Source organism: Rattus norvegicus, chromosome X (assembly GCF_021556685.1).
Source record: "Rattus norvegicus strain SHRSP/BbbUtx chromosome X, alternate assembly SHRSP_T2T, whole genome shotgun sequence".
Taxonomy (NCBI): domain Eukaryota; kingdom Metazoa; phylum Chordata; class Mammalia; order Rodentia; family Muridae; genus Rattus; species Rattus norvegicus.
The window spans coordinates 156,125,984-156,150,761 of NC_141554.1; the positions used below are offsets into that span (position 1 = coordinate 156,125,984).

General features: G+C 39.0%; 1 protein-coding gene across 3 annotated transcripts; it reads left to right on the forward strand.

Moving 5' to 3' along the window:
• The first annotated feature begins 552 nt into the window (after positions 1-552).
• Positions 553-23,352, forward strand: Fmr1nb (FMR1 neighbor). 3 transcript variants are annotated; one of them, NM_001400936.1, is made up of 7 exons: positions 561-926; positions 2,691-2,786; positions 4,003-4,020; positions 6,093-6,230; positions 8,752-8,848; positions 22,480-22,571; positions 23,226-23,352. In NM_001400936.1, the coding sequence occupies exons 1-7, from the start codon at positions 656-658 to the stop codon at positions 23,240-23,242; spliced, it is 729 nt and encodes a 242-aa protein (NP_001387865.1). In that variant the 5' UTR covers positions 561-655; the 3' UTR covers positions 23,243-23,352. The 3 variants fall into 3 exon arrangements, with proteins under 3 accessions (XP_087455375.1, NP_001387865.1, NP_001387866.1); NM_001400937.1 differs by lacking the exon at positions 4,003-4,020; XM_087599249.1 differs by lacking the exons at positions 4,003-4,020; positions 6,093-6,230 and having other exon boundaries at positions 553-926; positions 23,226-23,347.
• Positions 23,353-24,778: the final 1,426 nt, after the last annotated feature.

The window sequence follows — 24,778 nt, forward strand, 5'->3', positions numbered from 1 at the left end:
TTCTAGTACACATACTACAAAACTCCTTCATGTATTAAGTAAACATTTACACATGTGCATAACATGGTAAGTGGAGTGGAAGTACATAAAACGCCATCCATCCAAAGGTTTAAAATCCAAAGGTTTAAAATGTGTGGAAGACTACAGAGGCAGGGAGCAGTGGGTGGATGGGTGGGGGAACATCCTCATAGAAGAAGGGGGATGGGGTATGGGATAGGGGGTTTATGGATGGGAAACCGGGAAAGGGGATAACATTTGAAATATAAGTTTAAAAAAATCCAATAGAAAGGAAGAAAGAGAGAGAGAGAGAGAGAGAGAGAGAGAGAGAGAGAGAGAGAGAGAAAGGAAAGAAAGAAAAGAAAAGAGAGAAAGAAAGAGAAAGAGAAAGAAAAAAAGGAAAGAAAAAGAAAGAAAGAAAGAAAGAAAGAAAGAAAGAAAGGAAGGAAGGAAGGAAGGAAGGAAGGAAGGAAGGAAGGAAGGAAGAAACGTCATAGATAGAATTGCTCAAATCTCGTGAGATCACCAGCCGTCATGAGAGCCCAAAGTTCCATGAGAGTTTCAAGTCCCACGAGAGTTTAACTGCTGAGGTTCTGGGCCGCCCACAAGCAGTGAGTTGTCACTGTCTCCTTAGGGTGGTTGGTTAGAGATCTGAGTCATGCCTTCAGATCTCAAACCAAGGCCAGGGAGGAATAGATCTAAAAGCCATGCTTACCGTGGAGCACATTCTAAGATAATATCTGCTGATACTGGTAACAGAGGCCAGACTCCGAGTTCTGGCCATGGAAACAACATGGCCGGTGCCTCTCTGTTTGGCTTCTGGACTGCAATAAGCCAGTGTCTACAAAATTTGTGGGCACGAAGGCACATAGGCCTGCTTCTGCTTTTACTCTGGATTCTGGTGATCTTGTGCTATCTTGTGAACCCTGGTGAGTGTTCATTCTAGGCTAGAGAAGGGGTGGCAAGGACTTGGGAAATGTGAGGAAGATGAAGACAAGTTTGGGGCAGAGTGATGGGTTGGGTCTGGAGGGATTGGAGCAAAAGGAGAGTGATTGGGGTGCTAGTCAGCAGGGGTAATGGGGCCAAAGGTGGCAGGGCAAAACAGAGGGCTAAGTGGACTGATAAGGGGATAGTGAAGATTGATGTTTGGATAAGTAAGGCACAGGAGTTGGGAAGAGGAGGGGTAGGGTTTGCGGGAGCATATGAATCAGTGCTGAGGGGATGGGTTGGGGATTCAGTGGTGAACTCTGGTCCTCTGAAACAAAAAGTGCTCTTAACTACTGAGCATTTCACTAGCACCTATAATAATAATTATTATATTATAATTACATAATATAATAATATAACATATTAATATTAATAACATACCATTATATTATAGTTATATAAATTAGCAGTATTGTATCAACTATAATTATAATAATCATAATTATAAACAGTACTTATACTTATATATTATTAAAATGTGCTATATTATTTTTCACTATCAATAATATCAATACAATTATGTTAATTATACTATTTGTATTATAATGAATAATAACACTATATTTTAGAATAATAAAAAGTAATGTTTTTATTATGTGGGAATGTATGTATGTGTGTGTGAGTAAATGGATGTTTGTGTATACCGTAGACTGCATATGGTGGTCAGAGGACAACTTTGTAGAGTCAAGTCAGTTCTTTTCTTCCTACCTTTATACTTACCTTCCAAGGATCAAATGTAGGTTGTCAGACTTGCTTGGCAAGTGCTTTTATCACGACTCATCTTGCTAGCACTAGATTATTTTATTTTGGCTCTTAGATTAGCTAATGATAACAAAAGGTGTGAGGGTACAAGAAAAGTGACATTTGGTTGTACTACTCTTAGAGGTATACTTGAGGGTTTTACTGGAAAATAATAACCCAGAGGTATAGTGTGCAAGGCCCTCCCTGGGTTTAATTTGAAGCATGAGAAAGAAAAAAAATCATCAAACAAAACAAATAATAAAAAAATGAAGAATTCATCAAAATGATTTAAAAATATTAGCAAATATATAGCTCTAATAATTCTAAGCAAATGATAATCATTGGAATGTTCTTTGAAATAAAAAATGAGTTAAAAACAGCATAAATGATTTCCTAAATAATAATTGAGCCATATAATGGAATAACATCATAATTAAAGAGATGGCTAGAGAATATTTTTCTTACATGGGAGAGAATTATGCAAATAAAACTAAAATTGAGTTCTCTGTAGTAGAACTAAAGAGGGCTAAGGAAGACTTTCTGTATCCCTGTGTAAGGCCATCAAAACAGTTTTCAAGACTTTGTACATAGGTTCTAATTTAGTTGGAATACATACTGTTTCTGATTTTTTTCTTTTTTGTTCCTGATTTTTCCATTGGTAGACCTTTAAACACTAGATTTAATTTTGTTAGGCAAAATTGTCATTTAAATCATTGTCTAGAAGTCCAACAGTATGTGTGAGACAGTATGTTAAATATTTGCTAATTTTAATACTTTTTCAGTTTTGTAGCAGAACCACAATGTGATTATCAATGCTCTTTATGCTGTTACAGACTGAAATGCACCATCTATTATATTTTCATAATCAGTTTAAACAAAGGTTAATTACTATTAAAGCTTAATTGAAAAATGACAAATGTTTATATGTACTGGGATTAATAATTTCACTTGTTAACACTTCTCAGACTCTCTGCCTCCAAGCACGAAATTGTCCTGGCTCGGTGACACTGCAGAACTTGGACCCCAGTGGGACAGTATGTTGGACTTTTTCTTTCCAACAAGTAAGTGATCGATTTTTTTTTTAAACTTAAATGACCTTGTTTTAAAAACAGTAATTAAGTACTCAGGACAGAGTGGGCTTTCTCAGTATTGGAGCGGAACAGACCTACATTTGAGCCCTGACTCTGCCCTTTGCCTTAGACAAGATAATCTCTCTGGAATTGGTGTTTTCATCTTATAATGAAGATATATATCCCAGGAATTGTGAGGATAAAGTGGGACAATAATTGTAAGGCAAATGTGGCAGATTGAGGCTTAAATTCTCAATTTTGCTTAAAATACTTTTCCTTTAGAAATACTTAAAGCCTTTATAATATACCTGAGTGACATGGCCTGATTTAGTCACTGACCCAGTATTGTGAAATTGATGTCTTCTGTGGCATTAAGCAGTGCCTCAATTATAGAATATACGAGACGTTTTCCCACCTGCATTAATGATAGAGTTCAGGTATCTAGTCACATCGTTTTGTGATTGTATATGGTGGTTTGTTGTTGTTTGTTTAGTTTTGTTTTAAATCAAATACATGATGGCCTTTGAGAATTATTAACCACAAAACATGTTTTATTTTGTACAGCATGTGGCCTCCTTTCAAAGTGAAGTTTCTCTTAAATTGTCATGATAAAGATTTTACTAAAACCATGTAGAATTCATTCTAAGAAAATCCGACCTACTTATCTAAGCACAAAGTTAAATCAATTGATGAATTCCATATCTCACTACTCCACTTTTCTGTGGGAAAAAGAAAAACTCTTAAGTTTCTCAAGTGGTTCCATCAAGTATAAACTAGCTATTGTAACACCCACTACCTATGAGAATAGCAAAATAAATGAGTTCTTAAATTAAAGCTACTGCCATAGTCAAGTTGCATGAATACGAAAATGAGTCAGGGAAGGTGTTATATTAGATAGGCTAAAAGAAGGGCTTATTGAATATAACAAAAGTAAGTGACAGTTTAAGCTTTAGAGCTTTGAAAACAATCAGAAATAAACTGTCAAACACTTGCCTAGGATGGTTGCAGTAGTTCAAATACTGAAGAAGGCCTTGAAAATGGTTCAGATGAGATATATTTACTTATTTAATTTTAATTTTCCTAACCTAACACAATAATTTGAATCAAAATCAACTGTATAAAACTGTTTTTCCTCAAATCAAATAATTTCTTCTCCTTCCCTCCTTTTTTTCTTCTCTCCATTTCCTCCTTTTATTATTTTTGACAGGGACCAACATAGCCAAAGGTAATCTTCAAATTCTTTATGTAGTCAAGGATGATATTAAACTTATGTTCCTTTCGCTTCTACCTTTCAAATTCTAGAATTAGAGCCACATGCTACCAAGCCAGGTTTTGTGTGGTATTGGGGAATCCAACCCAGGGTCATATATATTAGGCAGGCAGTTTATCAACTAAGCCATATTCCCAGTTGATTCACATATTTGAAAACACAGGATTAATAATTATCAATTGTACATGCTTTGAAAACAATAATTATGAATGACCTAATGGAAAGGAGATTTCTCTCTCTCTCTCTCTCTCTCTCTCTCTCTCTATATATATATATATATATATACATATATATACATATATATATGATGCATATACCAATTACTCTAAAATAATCATTACGCACACACTATATACTTACATAAGTATAGGTTTATTGTAAGGTCACTGAGCCCACAAATGTATACAATTATTGTGTGTCAGTTAAGGATACATTTTTATGATTCTGAAATGGTTTTTACATATATATATATATATATATTTCTTAAGTCAGCCTTTTAAAAGTAGCATACAAAGATTGGCTCCCATCTGTCATTTTCATCCTTCCTTTGTTTATTGCTCTTCTTTTCTGCTCTTATTCCGTTGCCTCTGTACCCCCTTTGCTTCATGTCATAAATACTATGTTTTCAACTATTGATTTTTATTGTTTTAATACTGTGTCTGTATGTCAGTATGTGATTGTGTACATGTGTGTGCAAGTGCCCAGTGAAAACAAAGGTATTGGATTCCTCTGGAGCTGGAGTTAAAAGCAGCTGTGAGCCACCTGACATAGATGCAAGGAATTGAACTCTAGTTTTCTGGTAGTGATACACTCTGAACCACTGAGCATCTCAATACCCCACTTATGTTTAGCTTATGTTTTTCTTCTTTTTCCCATTCCCATTCTCTTTACCCTGTCATAAGTCTCCTTTCTAGTTTCATACCCACCACATAGTTTCACACTGTTGTGTTTTATTAAAAAAAAAAGAAAGAAATGGTCAGAATATGTTTGATAGAGTGAGATATGGTGAGGTGGAGGGGGTGCCTCCAAGGCCCCATGCTGAGAAATCTCTTTCCCCTGAGGAACCAGTATGGAATAGAATTTATTTAGGGCATGGGGAGGGAAGTTGAGGAGGAAGTAGAGGCAGAAAAAGGCAGAAGGAGGGGGGAGAAATGGAGAGAGAGAAGAGGAGAGGAGAGTCCAGGCTGGAACACATGAAGAGACGGGGGGGGGTGTTGGGGGGGAGAAAAGAGAAGAGAGGATAAGAGAGTAAGAGGGTAAGAGAGTGAGGAGAGGTCAAACAGCCCCTTTATGGTGAGTCAGGCATATCTTCCTGCTGCCGGGTAACTGGGCAGAACCTAGAAGGAATGCTAACCCAATACACAAAGATAGAAAAATTAAATTATAGGATGTGTGTATGAGAGATGACATGTATGTAGCATTTGTGTTTCTGAGGTTGAGTTACTTTACTTGAATAATTGTTAGTTCCCTCTATTTTTCTGTAAATGTTGTGATTTTAGAATCACAAAAAGTATCCTTAACTGCTATTTAGTTTTTTCTTTGTTGTCTTTGGGTTACTACCTACCACCTTGTGGCTTATAGGTCTTTTGAAACTATCTTACCAGGCTAGGGACTAAGTTCAGTTCATAAACTATTTGCCTAGCATGCACAAAGCTATGAATATGAGCCACACCCCTGCATGAAGCTAGGCATGTGGTATCCATCTGTAATCCTAGTAGTGAAAAGGTTGTGGCAGGAGGATCTGGAGTTCAGGGTCATTTGTGGCTGGAGACCTGGTCTCAAAAAGATATCTCATTAGTTAGCAATTTGTATATTTCTACAGTTTACCCAGGATGAAAGTGTATGTTTAAATTACTGTGATAACTTTTGTTTTCTCATTTTAACTTTAGTGGTCCTCATTATTATTTATATTTTTAATGTACTGTTATGTTACATTGTCTCTTTTCTCCTGCTTTGTATTTATTTGATTGTGAAAGGTACTTATTCATCATGCTAACTATTCTTTCTTGAATTCCTGTCTCTGAAAGCATGCATCATCAGGGACAATAAGGAGTTGGTGGCATGTAATAACCAGCCATATATCAGCAAAACTGAATGTTTAAGTTCCAAGTGCTGTTTTTCATCATCTGGGACTGAAATCAAATGCCATGCCCCACTAAGGGATAGTAAGTAGATCCTGTCTCATTTATTTATTTGATTTAAATACTGAAAAAAAACAAGTAGAAAAACATTTAAATACGTGGGTTGCAAGGTTTCAAGTGTATCTTTAGATTTCCCAGATTAATATTTCTAAGGAATGCCCAACCCAAGACGAACAGCATTAATAAAAATTCTGAAGTAGTTCCCTCAAAGTTTTTGTTTAGTCCCTTCATGATAACCATTCAGAATTAATATAACCTGTTCATTTGGTTCAGTCACTCTGTCTTTTTTCAAAGCATCTATACTTTTGTATGAGGTGTGACGCTCTCCCTGAGCGAAGGTACTATCAAGGTGTGAAAACAGAGGTGGAAAATTCAGGGAGAAGGCCTTGGCATGATGTTCTTTTTCTGTTTGGGCCCTGCCTCTAAATTATAAAGGTAGCAAGTGATCAAACCATTCATTAATTGCAGGAGAGCTTTCAGGATCTAATCTGTGTGGAGAATTTTTTCCTTAAAGATACACTCAGTGGTGAGTATCACAGTCTTTCAGGTTTTTCTAAAGCTGGTCAATTGCCAGCCAACACTTACTACCACAAAGAGAAATTCCTTCTCATTCACTGTAAAGAGTCGTAGATGACATACTTAGACCAAAAGAGAGATTAACAGGAGGAAAACCCTCACAAATGTATCTGATCATAGGTTTATGTGACATTGAGCCTCTTTTGAATTAAGAGTTGATGACGCAAGGCAATGTTGAATATACTTTGGTTGAATATACCCAGATTCTATGATGCATGGGCGCATGTGGAAATGATTGGACAAAAAGAGTTTGATTTAAGTGAGGAGATCTGAGAACGTATGACCAAACTCTTAACATCATCTCCTCACAGCATTCCTTCCTCTCGGGTACCTGCCTCAGGGCCTTTGAAATAGAAGTCCCATGAGCTATTAGGTCAAGGATTTCTTTTTGTTCTTTCTCACTCTTCCTGTCTGTGGATTTTGTTTTTTGTCTAATTGCTTGTTTTTGTTTTTTAAAGTGTGGTCTCATGAAACTCAGGCTTGCATCACATTTGCTGTTTAGCCAAGGCTAACAGGGCACTTCCCATTTTCCTATCTCATAACCTCAGACGTTCAAATTAGAGTCCTATGCCATAGGAGCTAGCAGTTCAGAGGATGTCTTTATCTCCAATACTGAATTTAGGGGAAGATCAGAGTCCCAGTTTTGAGTTCATGGCTGGATTTAAGGAAAAGGACTTCTTTCTCTGACTTGTCTTGAGGGGAGTGAGGAGTAGGAGATAGGAAGCCACGAGAAAATCAGAACAAAATTTGATCTCTTTTTTCCTCTTGACTTCTAATATGACTTTGACCTTTCTTTTTAGCAGATGATGACCTCGAATTTGCAATGAGATTACAAGCATGCTCTATTAGTTTAAGCCCATGGTGCTAAAGGTCACACCTCTGGCTTCATGCATATAGGCAAGCACACTACCAGCTTCTGGGCCTTCAGGGCTACCTTGGAAGCTTTTCCTCTGGGCTCTCAGTTTCTGCTTAGTCCTATGATACCAGTTTAGCGTGTCTTAGATTACCCTTTTATTCTCAGATTCTTTTTCTATGTAAAAATTTTCCCATGGATCTTGTGTTCAACAACTTGGCATGTAGTAGTAGACGTGATTGTTTTCTGCTAGGCATCTTTATTAGCTTCTCTTTATTCTGTCTCTTTTCAAATAATTCAACATAAATTTACCCTCTCAAGATTTTTATGTCTTTCTGAAGTTAAAGAATATATCATCTTTTTTCTTACCTTCATTTGCTAGTGGGGACTGTTGGTCTGGTGATGGATGGATTTGATGTGACAGAGCATTAAGAAATAATAACAGGATCCATGCAGAACAACATCTTAGATTTCAATTTAGAGCTCTTTGATGTACATCTAGTATTAAAGATGGAAATTAAAGCTTGATCATGAATATAGTGTTGCAGTTTTAATGTGTCACGTGGTACATACAATTCATTCATCAGTTTATTGTTTCTGTTATGTGTGAAGAAACAGTTGGTTCTTTTAGTGGAGAAAATCGAGTCCTGACTTGCAATTCCCCAATCACATTAGAATGCATTTCCAAGTGCCTATGAGGCTAAAGTATGCTTATTCACCTGCACATTGTTGATGCCATGTTTGAGTGCTTTGTAATTTGGAAGTAAACACTGAAGAAGCCATTTCTTTCCCAAGTTAACTGTTCATACACTGATTTGTTCTTCAGATGCTCTAGGTTGCAGAACATATGGCCTTAGAACAAGTACACTTAGGACTATACAAAGAATCCAGTAATAAGAATCATAAGTTGTCAAAGAAAGCAGCTTGGTTATTTTGTTTGAATACTGTTGGGGTCACATTTTGAAAGTAGCATTTAGTTGCTTTTCAAGAACTCCTACCTGAAGCATAAAGAGATTCACATTTTATTTTACTTTTTTAACTTACAGTTTTTGAGATACTTCAGATTTACTTCTTTTGCCTAGTCATAAAAGTAACAGGATATCATTAAACCAACAGAGCCTACACAGATGCTCCGGCTGTTTGGATGTGTTATGATCAGCATGGTAATCCTGGGATTTCTGCCTGTGTACTGCTGTTCCCTTTGCCGGAGGAGGTAGGCAAACATAAACCCTTCTTTGCTAATTGCTAACTATATGTGGGTATTTATTCCAGTGCTTTAAATATGAAGGGGTTATTGGGTTTCTTTTGTTTTTTGAGAAAACCTAAAAATAAAATTATCAAATTTTTCATTGGTTATTTTCCCCCACAAGTACTAGATATACTGTTTAATAAGCTTTGTATATTTGATCATAAAATGAAATCACAACTGGGAGGAAAAAAACCTCAGCAAACTGGAGATGTTGGTGCTGGAGACGGAGTTGGAGCAGTTAAGTGTAAATGAAAGAGATCGCTGGAAGTGTTTGGCTGCCACTGCTCTTCAGTCCTTGGCCATAAAACATTGGTCTGTCTTTACAGGAAGTCATGCCAGATGTTTTTTGTAGACTTATATAACATCCCAATGGAAAACTAGCATTTGATGCTTGCAAATTTGTTTGTTTTTTGTAGATCTCCCCCCACTGCAGTGGGATGGGTATGAAGGTACATTGCAGAGCCAGAATGAGTATGAAAGTGTGAAACAGGGGGAATACAGCTAAACAGTGTAGCCTGTCCTTTTCACGAGGTTCAGATGTTCCAATTCCTAACACTGAAAAAATGCTAGGGATTTGGAAGCATAGTATTAGGGAAATCACATATTCGGGTTCAAGTACAGGGTCACCACAGGCATGACTGCGAACAAGTGTCTCCTAAGTCCCCAGCCTTTTCCCTTTTTATTTCCAGTCAGGGTCTCATCGAGATGCCTAGTCTGGCTTTGAATTTACTAAATAGGTCAGGTTAGCCTTGTACTTTTGTTTTTTCTCCCTCAGCCTCTGCATAGCTGAGATGATAGGCCTGTACCACAAGGTGCAACTTTCATACATAATTTGGAGTTTTTCTGTTAAATCACGGCATTTCAACTATTCCCACTTGCATCCAAGTCAATTCTTTTTCTCAGATCTCATTTAGCTTCAAATTTTGAGTGGATAATTTTCTTTGTGGTATATGCTTGTGCCTGTGTTTTCAACTAGGCTAGGGAATGCTAGCTGTTCTGGCCTATCACCCTCTGCTTTATGCATTTGAGAAAGGCTGAGATTCCAGGTACACAAAGCCATGTCCAGCTTCTTTGTTGTTGCTGTAGCTGCTAATGACCCAACCCAAGTCCTTGTGGTTGTTTACCAAGTCCTCTTACTTGTGTGTGTGCTTTCTGTTCCATAGCCTTTCTCCACCTCTCTTTGTCTGTCTCTGTCTCTCCCTCTTTCTTTAAAGTAAAGTCATGTCATCTTTTTTTAAAAAAGAAATATTTATGTGTTTAGTTGTGTGGGTGTTTTATCTGCATGCATGCTCACATACATGCCTGCACTGTGTACTTGGCAGGTGCCCAAGGAGGTATGAGGAGAGCATCAAACCTTCTAGGACTGGCATTATAGATGGTTGCAAGCTAACTTGTGTGTACTTGGAATCCAACCCATGTCCTCAGGAAAAGCATCCATCCTCTGCTCAAAAGTGACAAGAGGCAGTTAAACAGAGGATGCTGAATTTTGTCCTCGGTATAATTGCTACTGAGTCTCCAGTTTATTTCTAGACTTGAGGTCAGATTTGATATAATCCAAGTACACAGAAATTCATGCCTGCTTGGACTAGTTGCAAATGCAAAAGAGAGGACAGAACAGAAGTGGAAAGCTTTATAAGTATTTGCTACTAAATAGCTTAATTAAACTTGCATATACGATGTATTTTGAAATTCACTGCACCCTCAAGGTTGTGTAACACCTATATTTAGCCTCATTAATAGGGATCAGAAGCTTCACTAGGTTTAAGTGCCACTGATAGGCTTAAGAATGACTTATATGAAGAAGGAAAAGACCAAGTGGGGGGGACAGAGAGAAGCAGAAGAGGAGAGCTCTAAAGGTGGCAGGGGTAGAAGGGTGGGGTCAGTGTGGGGAAGGGGTGAGCAGAGGATACTTGAATCACAACCATTAGATTAAGTGACAATGACAGTAGTATGAAGTAACAAATTCACTTTCTAATCTTGATCTGTTTTTAGTTTACATTCATGTGCAAGTGCTATTTCCATTAGATGGTATATGACACTTAAAGATGTACCTGTACTTGGTAAGCTGAAGTTTCAAATATAATACCATGCTAGGTTAATTCAGATGAAGTACATTCTCATATTTTTCTTCATGCTGGATTAAATTTGTAATTTCATGTTAAAAATTTCAGAACATAGTCTGAAAATGATAGTTTCTTTATCTGACAATAAAAAATAGTTTTTAAAGACTATATCTGATAAGTGTATATGGAATACACATCCCATGTAAATCCATAAAATATCCATGTTCAGACCAATGTGCTGTGTGATTCTCACATTCTAATGTGGTTCTCATTATGATTATAGTCTTACTGTCACTTATTTTCTTAGAATGACTTGTAAAGAACTGGGAATAAATATATCAAAGATTGCCTTAAACTCATCATTGAATAAAGCAGAAAAGCATTTATGTATTTAATCCCTGTGTTTTTATGTTTCATTTTATCATACAATATAATCAGTAATACTTTTTGATAAGCTGTATGTAATAACTGGGCAATATTGGAAGGTTTGGAGTTCTTAGCATGATATTCATATAAACTCAGAAGAAATTAAATCTATAAATTTTAAAAGAATGATTCTTCTGTAGGAACTTTGATAAAATATGCCAGATGTCAATGTGGATGAAATAAAACTCTTGTAAGACTATGGAACTGAAATTCTATAAAGTCAGTATTTGCAAGGTATTCAGTATAAATTGTTCTGAAGCAATAATATAAGCTCATTACATGAGGATTACAAGTGTAAGATGTTCCTGTCACAAGGAATCCTGCAGAAGTGTTTTGAGAATTCTGGAGTAGTAGATACTGTTAAAAAGAACAGTCTGATAGTCTGTTGCCAAGAAACTTAAAACATTTTTTGAAGAATGCAGTGAGTGGCCCTTTCCCAAACCTCATGTTTGCTAACCTTTGGTTTAGTTATCAGTGTTGACTGCTTTGTTCTTTTAACTTTCCTCCCTTGGATTTCTTTTTATGTTTTTTTTTTTCCTTCTATTGCTGGGCATCAAACTCAGGGCCTTGCTTATGCAAGACTAGTTCTCTGTCATTGAACTACATTTCTAGTGCTCCCTTTTAGATGTCTCATTTCTACCGCTTCTCTCCCCAATTTTCTTCTCATTTCTTAGAGATTATTAGAAGTACGTAATAGAACACATAAAAATACCTGTGCCTTAATTCTGATCTTGCCACCAGTTATATGACTATTGAGCTTAAATTTTTTGTATTGGTTATCTTACAGACTTGAGTTAGATGATTTCCAAGACTAAATTTAAGGTCATGTTACCATTATATAGATACGAGGTCATTGTACCATCATATTCTGAGTCTCAGAATGGGTACCTCTTAAATAGGAATCTTGAATTCCCAAGTGCTTTCATGAATTTGATATTCTTTCAACACCTTATGTGAACACATGAACTTATCTTCATCTTCTCCCGGCCATCTAGATTTAACACTGCAATAGTTCTTTTGTTTTCTAAGCTAGAACCTTGGAACCCTTTGTTGATTATTTCCCTTTCTTTATCTCACTATGCAATATCTGTTTGTTTAGGCTCCCTGCTCTTGTGTGTGTGTGTGGGGGGTTTATTTTTTGTTGTTTATTTATTTCGTGAAGGGTCTCTACAGACGTCAAGGCAGGCAGTGATCTGCAAAGAGGTGAGAATGAAAATTTACTTCAGATTTTGTCAACCTGAATCAAAACTTCTAGAAAGGCTGATGGTAGGCAGTTGATTATAGACATATTTAAACAGTAGAATTTGGAAAAGGGCTTCCAGGCAACAATGACTCCTGCTCCAGCTGCACAATAAAGCATAAGGTGTGACTACAGAAACTCCTTTACAAAGTGCATGTAACCATGACGGTGCACTCTCTAGCTAAAAGGCCTAGAATGTAACGTAGTCCCTAACAGAGATAACCTAAAGGTCAGCAGTAAATGTGACAGCTCCTTTAAGGATGGCTTCTATTAACCAGGAGCTAAAGAATGGTCCAGGGAGGGAAGAGTCTTCACATCAATATTCTAGATGAGGTCTGCTTCTACAGATAGCAAAAAGGTCACCAGGTGTTAACAATATCCACTGCTGGCCATCTGGGCAGAAAACAGGTATTTTCCTTTTTCAAGGAAACACTTTTTCATGATTACCATCCTGGTTTCCATTGTGATCTGTGGGAAAAAACATCTTTGTACTGCCAACAATTTTGTTTAATTTTCTTATGAAATCGGTCCTTTCCCTGTCTGATTTAGGGTTGCAATGACAGTACAGTCCAAATCTTGACTGCTTTCTTGTCATAAGCAAATAGTTTCAGAAGGGCAAAAGAGAGCCAAGGACCTCATTCAAAGGCTAAAACCAGGATCGATTTCCAGAGAAGTCATTGGAATGTATCCAACTTAAGGTGTTCTTAATACAGACACAGTATCTAGAATGAGGCTGCAAGTAGGATGTGGAAGATAGCTACTAGTGGTGGGGTGGTGTGGAGGTGGGGTGATGGGGTGGTGGAGTGGTGGGGTGATGGGGTGGTGGAGTGGTAGGGTGATGGGGTGGTGGAGTGGTGGGGTGATGGGGTGGTGGAGTGGTAGGGTGATGGGGTGGTGGAGTGGTGGGGTGATGGGGTGGTGTGGAGGTGGGGTGATGGGGTGGTGGAGTGGTAGGGTGATGGGGTGGTGTGGAGGTGGGGTGATGGGGTGGTGGAGTGGTAGGGTGAAGGGCAGGCTCTGGAGAAAGGTCCTGGTTTTTAGAATACTGATTTTGCCCTTAGTTAAAGAGGGAGAAAGGATGTTTGGCAAGTCAGTTTGGACATTTACCTGGAACGCTCATCTACTCACTCTTCTTCAGTCTAATTCCAAATTGTCCTTCTGATTCATCTCTTTTTTTCTTTTTTTTTCTTTTTTTCTTTTTTTTTTTTCAGAGCTGGGGACCGAACCCAGGGCCTTGCGCTTGCTAGGCAAGCGCTCTACCACTGAGCTAAATCCCCAACCCCCTGATTCATCTCTTAAAAACAGTACTATTACTTGATTTCTGTAAATATCCAATGCATTTCGACATATGTAGGAGTTAGATCCCATGTTCAGTGCTATCAGGAACAAGGTGTGTTTATGAACATGCTGGTAAAGCAGTGGTCACGCTCCATTTTCTGAGGTTCTTGCTAAGCTACTGAAGGAAAAAGGGAAGGAAACTGTGTACACTCAAAATCCATACCATGCCAGTCAAAGCACCAGAAATGACCCACTCTTTTCAAAGGACTGTGGCCCTCAAAGTTGTCTATATTAGAAGAAATCTGTAATGGCAATACATCCTCTGATACTCCATCTGTATGTTTTGCCATAACAGATAAGCTGTTTTTATTTTTTAGGTTTTTTGGGGGGGGTGCTTATACCAGATTTTAAGCTTGCTTATTTTTTTATATGCCTTTAGTTAATTTGGCTAAAGGTTTATCAAGGTCATTGATTTTTCTCAAATAAATCTTTGTTTTATCTTGTTGTTGTTGGTAGCTGTTTATTTCTGTCTTACTGATTTCAGCTCTGAATTTTATTATTTCTTCCCATCAACTATTTGTATTTGTTCTTGTGTGTCATTAAGTTGCTAATATGAGATCTATGTTTTCTTTCATGTAGGCACTCAGTGCTATGAACTTGCCTCTTAGAATCATATCATTGTCGTTGTGTTTCATAGGTTTGGGTATGTTGTGTTTCCATTTTCTTTCAATTCTAAAATGTTTTTCATTTCCTTCTCAATCTTTCTTGACCCGTTTTTCACTTAGTATGAGCTGTTCAGTTTCTATGAGGTTGTATAGTTTCTGTTGTTTTCTATTGTTCATAGCCAGCTTTAGTCCATAGTGGTTAGATAGAATGTTTTCTTCTATGTGTTGAGACTTGCTTTGTGTCTGCGTATGTTGTCTTAGTTAATTTTCTCTTAGGTGTGATAAAACATCATGACCAAAAGCAACTTGGGTGGTGTTGCATGTAATATTAAAAATTAATCCACACCATCACCAACAATTCTCTATCTAGTACGATGGTCTCCCCACCTCCATAGTCCCAAAGAGGTGGCTGCCCAACTTGCAGTTTACTTGCTGCAGAACCTGCTCGCATTCCCAGTCATCTCTCCCTGCGATTAGCTGATACAAATCCCCGGAACCCAGTGAAATCAAAACTGTAGAGGCTTGTAATTTATCAGTCAGATTTATATTAGTAAATTCTCAACCCACAAAATACCCACACAGTAAACTCAGAGCCAATTGATATTGATATAAGCTGCCCACCTAGATTGGATAAATTTTCCCACATTATTTTATCCCTTCTATAATATTCATAGCTACCTGTGACCATTTAAAGCCATGTGGATAAGGTTCATCCCCTTCTTCCTCCATCTTCTCTGTCTTTCTGTCTTCTCTGTCCCTATCTATCCCTTTTCTAAAACTCTCAGCTCACCTTCTTTTCCACTGCCCAATCACAAGCCTTGCCTCACCTTGTGCCTGCCCTCACCTGCATAGAGACAGCAATCCACAGGTCCAGGACAGTGATGGGGATCAGAGCAGCAATTCAATGAAATCCTGGAGGCAGGGGCGAAGGAAGAATGCTTGTTATTGGCTTGCACCTCACAGTTCACCCAGCTTGCTTTTGATACCACCCAGGACCACCTGACAATCACCTATGGTAGCACTACCCACAGTGGGCTGGGCCATCCTACATCTAACATTTATGTATTTATTTATTCATTTTTATTATTATGTTTATAGTTTTATAGTCCTGTCTTTACCCCCTTCTAGTCCATCCTTCCATAGTTCCTCATCCTATTCCTCCTCCCTGCTGTCTCCAAGAAGATGTCTCTTCCACTACCAGGCTTCCCTACTACCTGGGCCTCAAGTCTTTAGAGGATTAGGCATGTCTTCTCCCACTGAGGCCAGACCATGCAGTGCTTTGCTGTGTCTATGTCTGGGGCCTCAGACCAGCTAGTATATGCTGCCTGGTTGGTGACTCAGTGTCTCAGGGTTCCTGGTTAGTTGAGACTGGTGATCTTCCTATGGGGTCACCCTCCTCCTCAGTTTCTTTCAACCTTTCCCTAATTCTACCTAGGGCCCCTGACTTCACTCCATTAGTTGGGGTGTAAGTATTTGTATCTGTCTCAGTAAGATGCTTGTTGGGATTCTTGGAGGACAGCCATGCTAGGCTCCTGTCTGCCAGCACACTATAGTAATAGTGTCAGGACTTGGGGCCTCCCCTTGAGCTGGATCCCAATTTGGGCCGGTCACTGGACCTCCCTTCCCTCAGTCTCTTCTCCATTTTTGTCCCTGCAGTTCTTTTAGACAGGAACAATTCTGGGCCATAGGTTTTGACTGTGGGATAGCAACCCTATCCTTCTTTTTGATGGCACTTTATCTAAGGTCCCTCCCTTTGAGTCCTGAGAGTCTCTCACCTCCCAGGTCTCTGGTACATTCTAGAGGGGTCTCCCCCTTGCATATTTCCAGTCATTCTGCTGGTCTTCAGGGCTTCCCTTCTGTCCCCGTCAATACCTAATCATGTTCCCCTTCCCCCTCCCCCTCTCATCCAAGTCCCTTCATTGTCCCTCTTCCTCCTGTGATTGCTTTCTTCTCCCTCCCAAGTGGAATTGAAATATCCATACTTGGGCCCTTCTGCTTGTTAATTTTAATTGAGTTTTGTAGATTGTATCCTGGGTATTCTGTACATTTTTGGCTAATATCTACTTATTAGTGAGTACATACCATGCATGTCCTTTTGGGTCTGAGTTACCTCACTCAGCATGATATTTTCTAGTTCCATTGATTTGCCTGCAAAATTCATGATGTCCTTGTTCTTAATAGTTTTATAGTGTTTCATTGTGTAAAGGAACCACATTTTCTGCATCCATCTTCCACTGTGGGACATCTGCATTGTTTCCAGCTTCTGGCTATCACAAATAAAGCAGATATGAACATAGTGGAGCACGTGACTTTTTTATATATTGGGGCATCTTTTGGGTATATGCCCAAGAGAGATATAGCTGGATCCTCAGGCAGTTCAATGTCCAATTTTCTGAGGAACCTCCAGACTGATTTCCAGAATGGTTGTACCAGTCTGCAATCCCACCAACACTGGAGGAGTGTTCCTCTTTCTCCACATCCTCGCCAGCATCTGCTGTCACCTGAGTATTTGATCTTAGCCATTCTCACTGGTGTGAGGTGAAATCTCAGGGTTGTTTTGATTTACATTTCCCTGATAACTAGGGACTTTGAACATTTATTTAAGTGCTTCTCTGCCATTTGATATTCCTCTGTTGTGAATTCTGTTTAGCTGGATACTCCATATTTTGATTGGGGGTGTTTTTTCTTTGACGTTAACTTCTTGAGTTGTTGTTGTTGTTCTTCTTCTTCTTCTCCTCCTCCTCCTCCTCCTTCTTCTTCTCCTTCTTCTTCTTCTTCTCCTTCTTCTTCTCCTTCTTCTCCTTCTTCTCCTTCTCCTTCTCCTTCTCCTCCTTCTCCTCCTCCTCCTCCTTCTCCTCCTTCTCCTCCTTCTCCTCCTCCTCCTTCTCCTCCTCCTCCTCCTTCTCCTCCTTCTCCTCCTTCTCCTCCTCCTCCTCCTTCTCCTCCTTCTCCTCCTCCTTCTCCTCCTCCTCCTCCTCCTTCTCCTCCTTCTCCTCCTTCTCCTCCTCCTCCTCCTTCTCCTCCTTCTCCTCCTTCTCCTCCTCCTCCTCCTTCTCCTCCTTCTCCTCCTCCTTCTCCTCCTCCTCCTCCTCCTCCTCCTCCTTCTCCTCCTTCTCCTTCTCCTTCTCCTCCTCCTCCTCCCTCTCCTCCCTCTCTTCCCTCTCCTCCCTCTCCTCCCTCTCCTCCCTCTCCTCCCTCTCCTCTCTCTCCTCCCTCTCCTCCCTCTCCTCCCTCTCCTCCCTCTCCTCCTCCTCCTCCTCCTTCTTCTCCTTCTCCTCCTTCTCCTCCTCCTCCTCCTCCTCCTCCTCCTCCTCCTCCTCCTCCTCCTCCTCCTCCTTCTTCTTCTTCTTCTTCTTCTTCTTCTTCTTCTTCTTCTTCTTCTTCTTCTTCTTCTTCTTCTTCTTCTTCTCCTTCTCCTCCTCCTCCTCCTCTTCCTCTTCCTCTTCTTCTTCCTCCTCCCCTTCCTCCTCCTCCTCTTCATCATCATTTTATTCATTTACATTTCAAATGTTATCCCTCTTCCCAGGTTACCACTTCATAACCTCCCCATCTCCCCTCCCCCTCCTCCCCTTTGCCTCTGTGAAGGTGCTCCTCCACCCACCCACTCTCCTCTTAGTGCTCTAGCTCAAGCATCCCCCTGTGCTGGGGCATCAAACCTCCACAGGACCAAGGGCCTCCCCTCCCATGGATGTCAGATAAAGCCATTGTCTGCTACATATATATCTGGAGACATGCATCCCTCTGTGTATACTCTTTGATTGGTGGTTTTGTCTCTGGGAGCTCTGAGTAGTACAATTAGTTGATATTGTTCTTCCTATGGGGTTGTAATCCCTTTCAGCTCTTTCAGTTCTTAAATCTTTTGCCCATACTGGACTTGGTTTCTTTTTGTTGTTTTCTACCATTTTCTACCTATGCCTACAGTGACTGACTTCAACTTGTTGAAATTATCAGCTTATGAATATGCCATTTAGGATATACAGAACAAATCATTTTACCCCTAATTTCTTTGTTGTGTATTTTCAATAAATATGAGAGAGAATATTCAACTTTTACATCAGAAGTCACTGTAAGTTACATCGTCAGTGTTTTGGGGTTATGGGAAAGGAAGCATACTGACACCACTACCTTCAGCAGCCTGAGAAGTTTACCAAAAGATTTTGGGATCATAACGCAGGCCAAACCAGGATATATGTCTCTGATGCTGAAAAGAATTTCAGGACTAGATAGTTTATGAATCAGAATTGTGGATTTTATTGAAGTTATTTTAATAGTCGTTTGGAGCAACAGGACAAGGAGAGTAAACAGGACTGATAAGAAAGTAAGGCACAAGGCGCCTGACAGCATAGCATGGCTGTGCATTCTGTATAGGTTCTGGGATTTGTTAGTGTTCTGTTTTTATTTTTTTTTACTATGTAGCTCTGGCTTACTTGGATTTTGATAGCTTTGTAGACCAGGTTAGCCTTGAACTCACAGAGATCCACTTGTCTGTGCCCCTAGAGTGTTGGCACTAAAGGCATGGAAATGTATCATGCACCAGCAAGGCAAGTGTTTATAGTAATCATATATACTATTGTTTTGGTGGGTTTCAAGTTTGCTATCTTATCACTGGGTGGTTTCTAAGAGGCCTCTGGTAGGATAAAAGTTAATAAGGTAAAAGTTGAGCATACAAATATACAGGAAAGTAAACAAGGTGAAGATTTTCTTTTCAGAATTTCAGACAGTACTTGGGAAAGTAAGGACCTATAGACAGGGTGTTATACACTCAAAACTTAAGGCTGGGTCAGTTCTATTTTAACATAAAATACCTATATATGGAAAGAATATTAACTTTATGCCAGCACCCTTTATAGCAGGTAGTAATTGTGCTGGAATTCTTTCTTAGCTGGCAAGAGGCTCCAATAGTACTTTAGGATATGGGGATCTAATCATGTAGGGCTCTAATCATACATACCCTGTCTTTTATTCAGTCATAGTATGACCACTTAGTGATAAGGACGAACTGAAAACCAAGTCCCTTGAAATATAGATGGGTTAGTGTGCTCCCCCTGTATGTATGTATGTATGTATGTATGTATGTATGTATGTATGCATGTATACATGTTTCTGTGTGTATGCACACATGTGCATATGAGTGTGTATTTGCAGAGGCCAGAGATCAAGTGCTTTGATCCCTTATCAACTTATCTTTTGATACAGTGTCTCACTGCATGCAGTAGTCTCTGGAAACCCACTTATCTCCCCTCCCCTCATTAGTGTTATAGATAAAAGAGACCATATTTGGCCTTAAAAATATTTGTTTTATGGTTTTTGAGATTTTCATACATGAGTATTGTTATGTCATTCCCACTCTTCATTCTTCCCTTCTAATCTTACCCCTTGCTCCCCATGCCCACCCAACTTTATGACCTCTTTTATATTACTGTTGTTATAAGTCACACACACATGGTCAAAACACACACACACACACACACACACACACACACACACACACACATACACACACACACAAATGCAACCTGCTGAGTGCATTTAGTGTACTGTTATGTATGTGTGTTTAGGGCTGAACATTTGGGACTGGATAACCTATCAGGACTTTTCCCTGGAGAAGGCTAATTCTCCAGGGAATAAGTAATTGACTGTAGTTTGTTTGTTTGCTTGCTTATTTGTTTGCTTGTTTGTTTGTTTATTTGTGCTTTTTATTTGTGGGACCTTGCTAGATTTCCTCTGTCAACTTTCAAATGCCATCTGGTGTTATCATCGTGCAGGTTTTGTTTAGACATCCATATTGTTAGGATTTCATGCTTGGCTCTTTTACATGGGTGTTGGGGACCAAAACTCAGGTCTCTTTGTTTTTGTGTGGTATATATTTTTAATTACTTGGCCATTTCCTCAGCCCTCAGTAGGTTTCAAATATGACTAAGTCATATTTTCCTTGGTAGCAAAGGTGAAATATATTTCACCAAATTTAAAATAAACCACATGAATAAGTGACACCTGGCCATTTATGATGAAAAGTAAGATATATTCATGTTACAGAATCTGGAGACTTATATGAGCCTTAATTTCATTAATTTCTTATCTATAATTCTGGATGTCTAAAAATTCTATAAACCTTAATAATTTTTCTAAGTCATTTAAGCAACAGATGCTGATCTAATTTGATATGTTTTATTCTACTCTTATTTACTGCTTAGAATGAATGTGCATATGTTTTATTGTAGAAATGTTAATGTATTTTATTATGAAATGCTTCCCAAAGTTCCTTGGAAGTGTCAAACAGTAAACAGCAAATCACATCATGCTTCTTTAAAAAAAAACGTATATTATACATAAGTGGCTATAATAGATAGAGAACTATGTAGTTTTAGTTCTTCCCTCCCCTGAGACTGCAGTTAACAACATAACAACATAAAGAGGTAATAGGTAAATCATATAAATATATTTTTAGCCTTCACTCACTGTTTCATTTTATACCTGGAAATGTTTTTATGATTAATTGAAGGAAGAGTTTTTCTTCCCTTCTCATCTATCTTACCTACTGGAGCTCAGTGACAACCCAGTAATGTAGTTTTAGCTAGAAGACTGAGCATTACCTTCAAAGCCATCCTTTCAAAGACGGGTTTATTTATCTCTGGCTCCCACATGCTCAGAGCCTAGTTGCTCTGGACAATTTTGGGTGGCTTGATGTTCTCTTCCTTATGCTGCTTAGCAGTGAGGTAAAAGGATGGGGAATCTGTTACGTTCTCTTTCTAATCTTACAAGCTAATCTTTTCTCTCTCTCCTTTGGGTTTCCCTACATAACCTCTGCCATGAAAATTACTTTTGCCCCTATTTCATGTGTGTTTAGTTCTTTAGAAACCAAAAGCTCTATAAACAATAATAAAAATTTCTTGATAAAAATGAACTAATATTTCTAAGGTAATGTTCTCTCCTAAAGGACTCACATGCCCAGATTGGAGAAAGTTATAGGTTAGCCCAGAGGTAGAAAAAATGTACTTTATTTTCTAGGTCTGGATTTGAATCCTGGCTCATTAAGTAATTTGGCAACCTTACTTTCCTTATTAGTGTCTCAGTTTATCTACAAAACAGAATGATAGAGTTAGTGCCTGTGTTTGTCATCAGGAAAATTAAATGAGGTTCTAGGTACAAGTATTATCATATGAACTATATAATTAAAAGGTCATGGATGTGAGGGGGTGGACATGGGAGAGGTTTGGAGGAAGGAAAGGGGAAATATGTAATTATATTTTAATTTAAAAATTATAAAAGTTAAATAAGGACATTCATATGTATAATGGCATTAGTGATATACTTTGTAACACGCCTGAGGGTAGTGTGTAATAGGTGGTGCATGATGATACTTGGTAAAAGTGCTAGTTTAATAATTTCCAAATAGGAAATCCAGTACCTTCTAGGATTTTTGTGAGAATTAAATGAGATAAACTATATGAGGTATCTGGGTAAGATTTTGGCACATCATATCCTCATTGCTAAAATGACCTCAAAAGTAAGTATAAAAGAATGCTTTGGAAATTGTAATAATAATGTAGTATTAACCATTACTACTGATTTGATGGTCATAGGATAGGGAATTCTTTCTGGAATAGGAGTAAAAAGGAAGGTGTCCTAGGTTAGAAAATATGTAAGGAGGTTATCAAGTAGGTAGCATTCATGTTACAGAGGAATTTGATGCCACATCGATTGTGGAGGAACATATGATCACAGTGATTAATGAGCATGGTAGTGTGTAGTGATAAATTTGAAGGAGCCAAATGAAGTACATTTCTTTTTCGAATGAGGTAAAAAAGTCAAGAGAGGAAAGTTTAGTAATGTGGGCACATAGTGCAGCAGCTCTCTTACTACTGTTGAAAAGGAAAGGTGCATTTGAACTTTACATATTGTAACATGGTTTAATATTTTAAGGAAGAAAATGAACAGGATATTGAAGGTTTTGAAGAAACAGAAAGCAAAACTGAAGAAGGAGCCGAAAGGAAGGATGGTGTCAGAAGAGAGAGGTAATAGGAGGAGCAGGAGGCCGGAGTAAACTGATGGGAGCATAGAAAGTCGAAACCCTCACTGATGTTGGTAACTTTATATGTCCATGATCAATATATTTGACTGGCACTTTTGCAGGAAAATATTTCAGAAAGTTTATTACCTGAAACTGCGACAACTAGGGATCTTTGGATGACAATAAAGTAGTGAAGAGATGTATCAAAGTGATTTGCTAAAGAATAGTTTCTTTATTCACAGTAAAAAAAGAAATGAAATTGTCCTGTTTTGACTCTAATTCTCAGTGCTATTTGAAAAATAATTATGGCCACAGTTACTAATGTGTCTTGAGCATAGCACTTACCTAAGGAAAGGCTGGCACACCTTTAAGATTTTATTTGAGTCCATGGGATGTGATTAGGAGGTAAGGTCTCCTTTTTCAACTCCTTCTAATATTGCATTGTGCATATTTAAGGAGCAGGTAGTATAAGAAACAGCTGGAAGTACAAAATGAGATCCATGTGCTCATCAGACTTTTAAAGTACATGTCGATCAGCATATACAGTTTTATTAGTTTGAAAATTGTGTTGCTGTCATTTACTTTTATAATAGATTATGTTATATGTGTATATTAGTCCTTTCAAGTTGCTTAACTCTATTCTCTTTTTCTCTCATAGCTTTAATTTCTGGTTGAGAATGCAGATGCCAGAAGAGACTTCCTTAGTCATCTAAATCCAGTTTAGAAAGTCTATTTTTCGTTGTACTTTCCAATCAAAATAAAGTTCTATTGCATACACCACATCAGAATCTGGGTTATATTTGTTGTTGTTGTTGTTGTTGTTGTTGTTGTTGTTGTTGTTGTTTTTTAAGTAGTCTTATTGGGACCAGAGAAATGGATCAGTGATTCAAGTGCCTACTGTGTAAGCATGAGAATCTGAGTTTGACTCTTGAATACTCAGAACTATGGGTTGGCTGGACATGCTAACTTCAGCACTGTTGGGGAGGGAGGAACTTGGAGACAGTCACTAGAGCCTGCTGGCTATAAGTCTACCTCCAGTTCAGTGAGAGGCCCTGCCTTAAGGGAAAAAGGCCAAAAGTGATAGAACATGACACCTGAAACTCCTTTGTTGGCTTCCTCACATGCATAGGTGTGTTTATCCACATGCCTCCAACACATATATCACACATACCAAAATAAAACTTTAGATCATTTTTTCTTTATAAAATTAACTCTAACCTGTGGGTCCATGTTTTGCCTGGCTGCTGGGGTATGTGAGTGCCTCTGGAGCAGATGTAAGGCAGGGGTACTAGGGTACATTCCATCCTCACTGCCATCAAGATGTTGGGCTTGTGGGACATGCCAACGTCCCATCTCAGGTGAGGCAGAATGAAGCCTAAGATGGCGACTCCAGAGCCTGTCTCTCCTGGTATAATGGTGCAGGCTGAGACTGAGGACACCCAGATGCTAGGAATTGGGAAGAGTTGAAAATGGGGGTGGGGTGGGGGCTCTGGCCGGTTATGATCCCAAGGTTGGGAGATGGGGGAATCCAATTAGTTTAGGGTGAGTATCAGAGGGGCCTTCTGCTGGAGACTTAGGCAGTGATGCTCTTTAAGACCACCCCCATCCTCCATGTCGGTTCTTGATTAGAAAGACAGTTTTTGCTTGTCCAAACTGTTTATTCATCTTGGAAAATGGGTGCGTACAACTTTCTGGGGTGGACCAGAGATTAAGTACCTTTTGCAAGAAGGAATGTCCAGGAAGGGAAGTTTATTGGCCAAACACTGTTGGCGGGGGCATCTAAATACCTCATTAGCATGGAGAACTCTGGGCTCCATGCTATGTGACCAATTGCCATGGTCTAATCTTAGTAAGGTTTCATGGTCACATGCTCCAGGAGAGGAACCTGGTGGGGAGCTGTAGAGGGCCGCAATAACATTCGCCACCACAAGATGGCGCTGGCTTCCACTGCGCTCCACGTGGAAGGCCAGGATAGCTTTCGCTATTACAAGATGGCGCTGGCCTCCACCGCGCCAGCCGAACTCCTTTCAGGAAGTTAACTGTGTGCGCATGTGCAAGAGTGCCTTCGTGCCAGGTCTTTGCCCACTCCGGGGCGTGCCTAATGAGATCATGGGTAAGCAACCAATCAGGTGTGGATGCGCCACACTAGGGTGTATATAAGCCGCGCCATGCTGGCGCCCGCCGCCCTCTCTATTATTAATAAATATAAGC

Coding starts and splice junctions, on each gene's coding strand:
- Fmr1nb (NM_001400936.1), top strand. CDS start 656: ATGCCTTCAGATCTCAAACCAAGGCCAGGGAGGAATAGATCTAAAAGC. Junction 927..2,690: donor GTGCTATCTTGTGAACCCTG/GTGAGTGTTCAT, acceptor AACACTTCTCAG/ACTCTCTGCCTCCAAGCACG. Junction 8,849..22,479: donor TGTTCCCTTTGCCGGAGGAG/GTAGGCAAACAT, acceptor TAATATTTTAAG/GAAGAAAATGAACAGGATAT.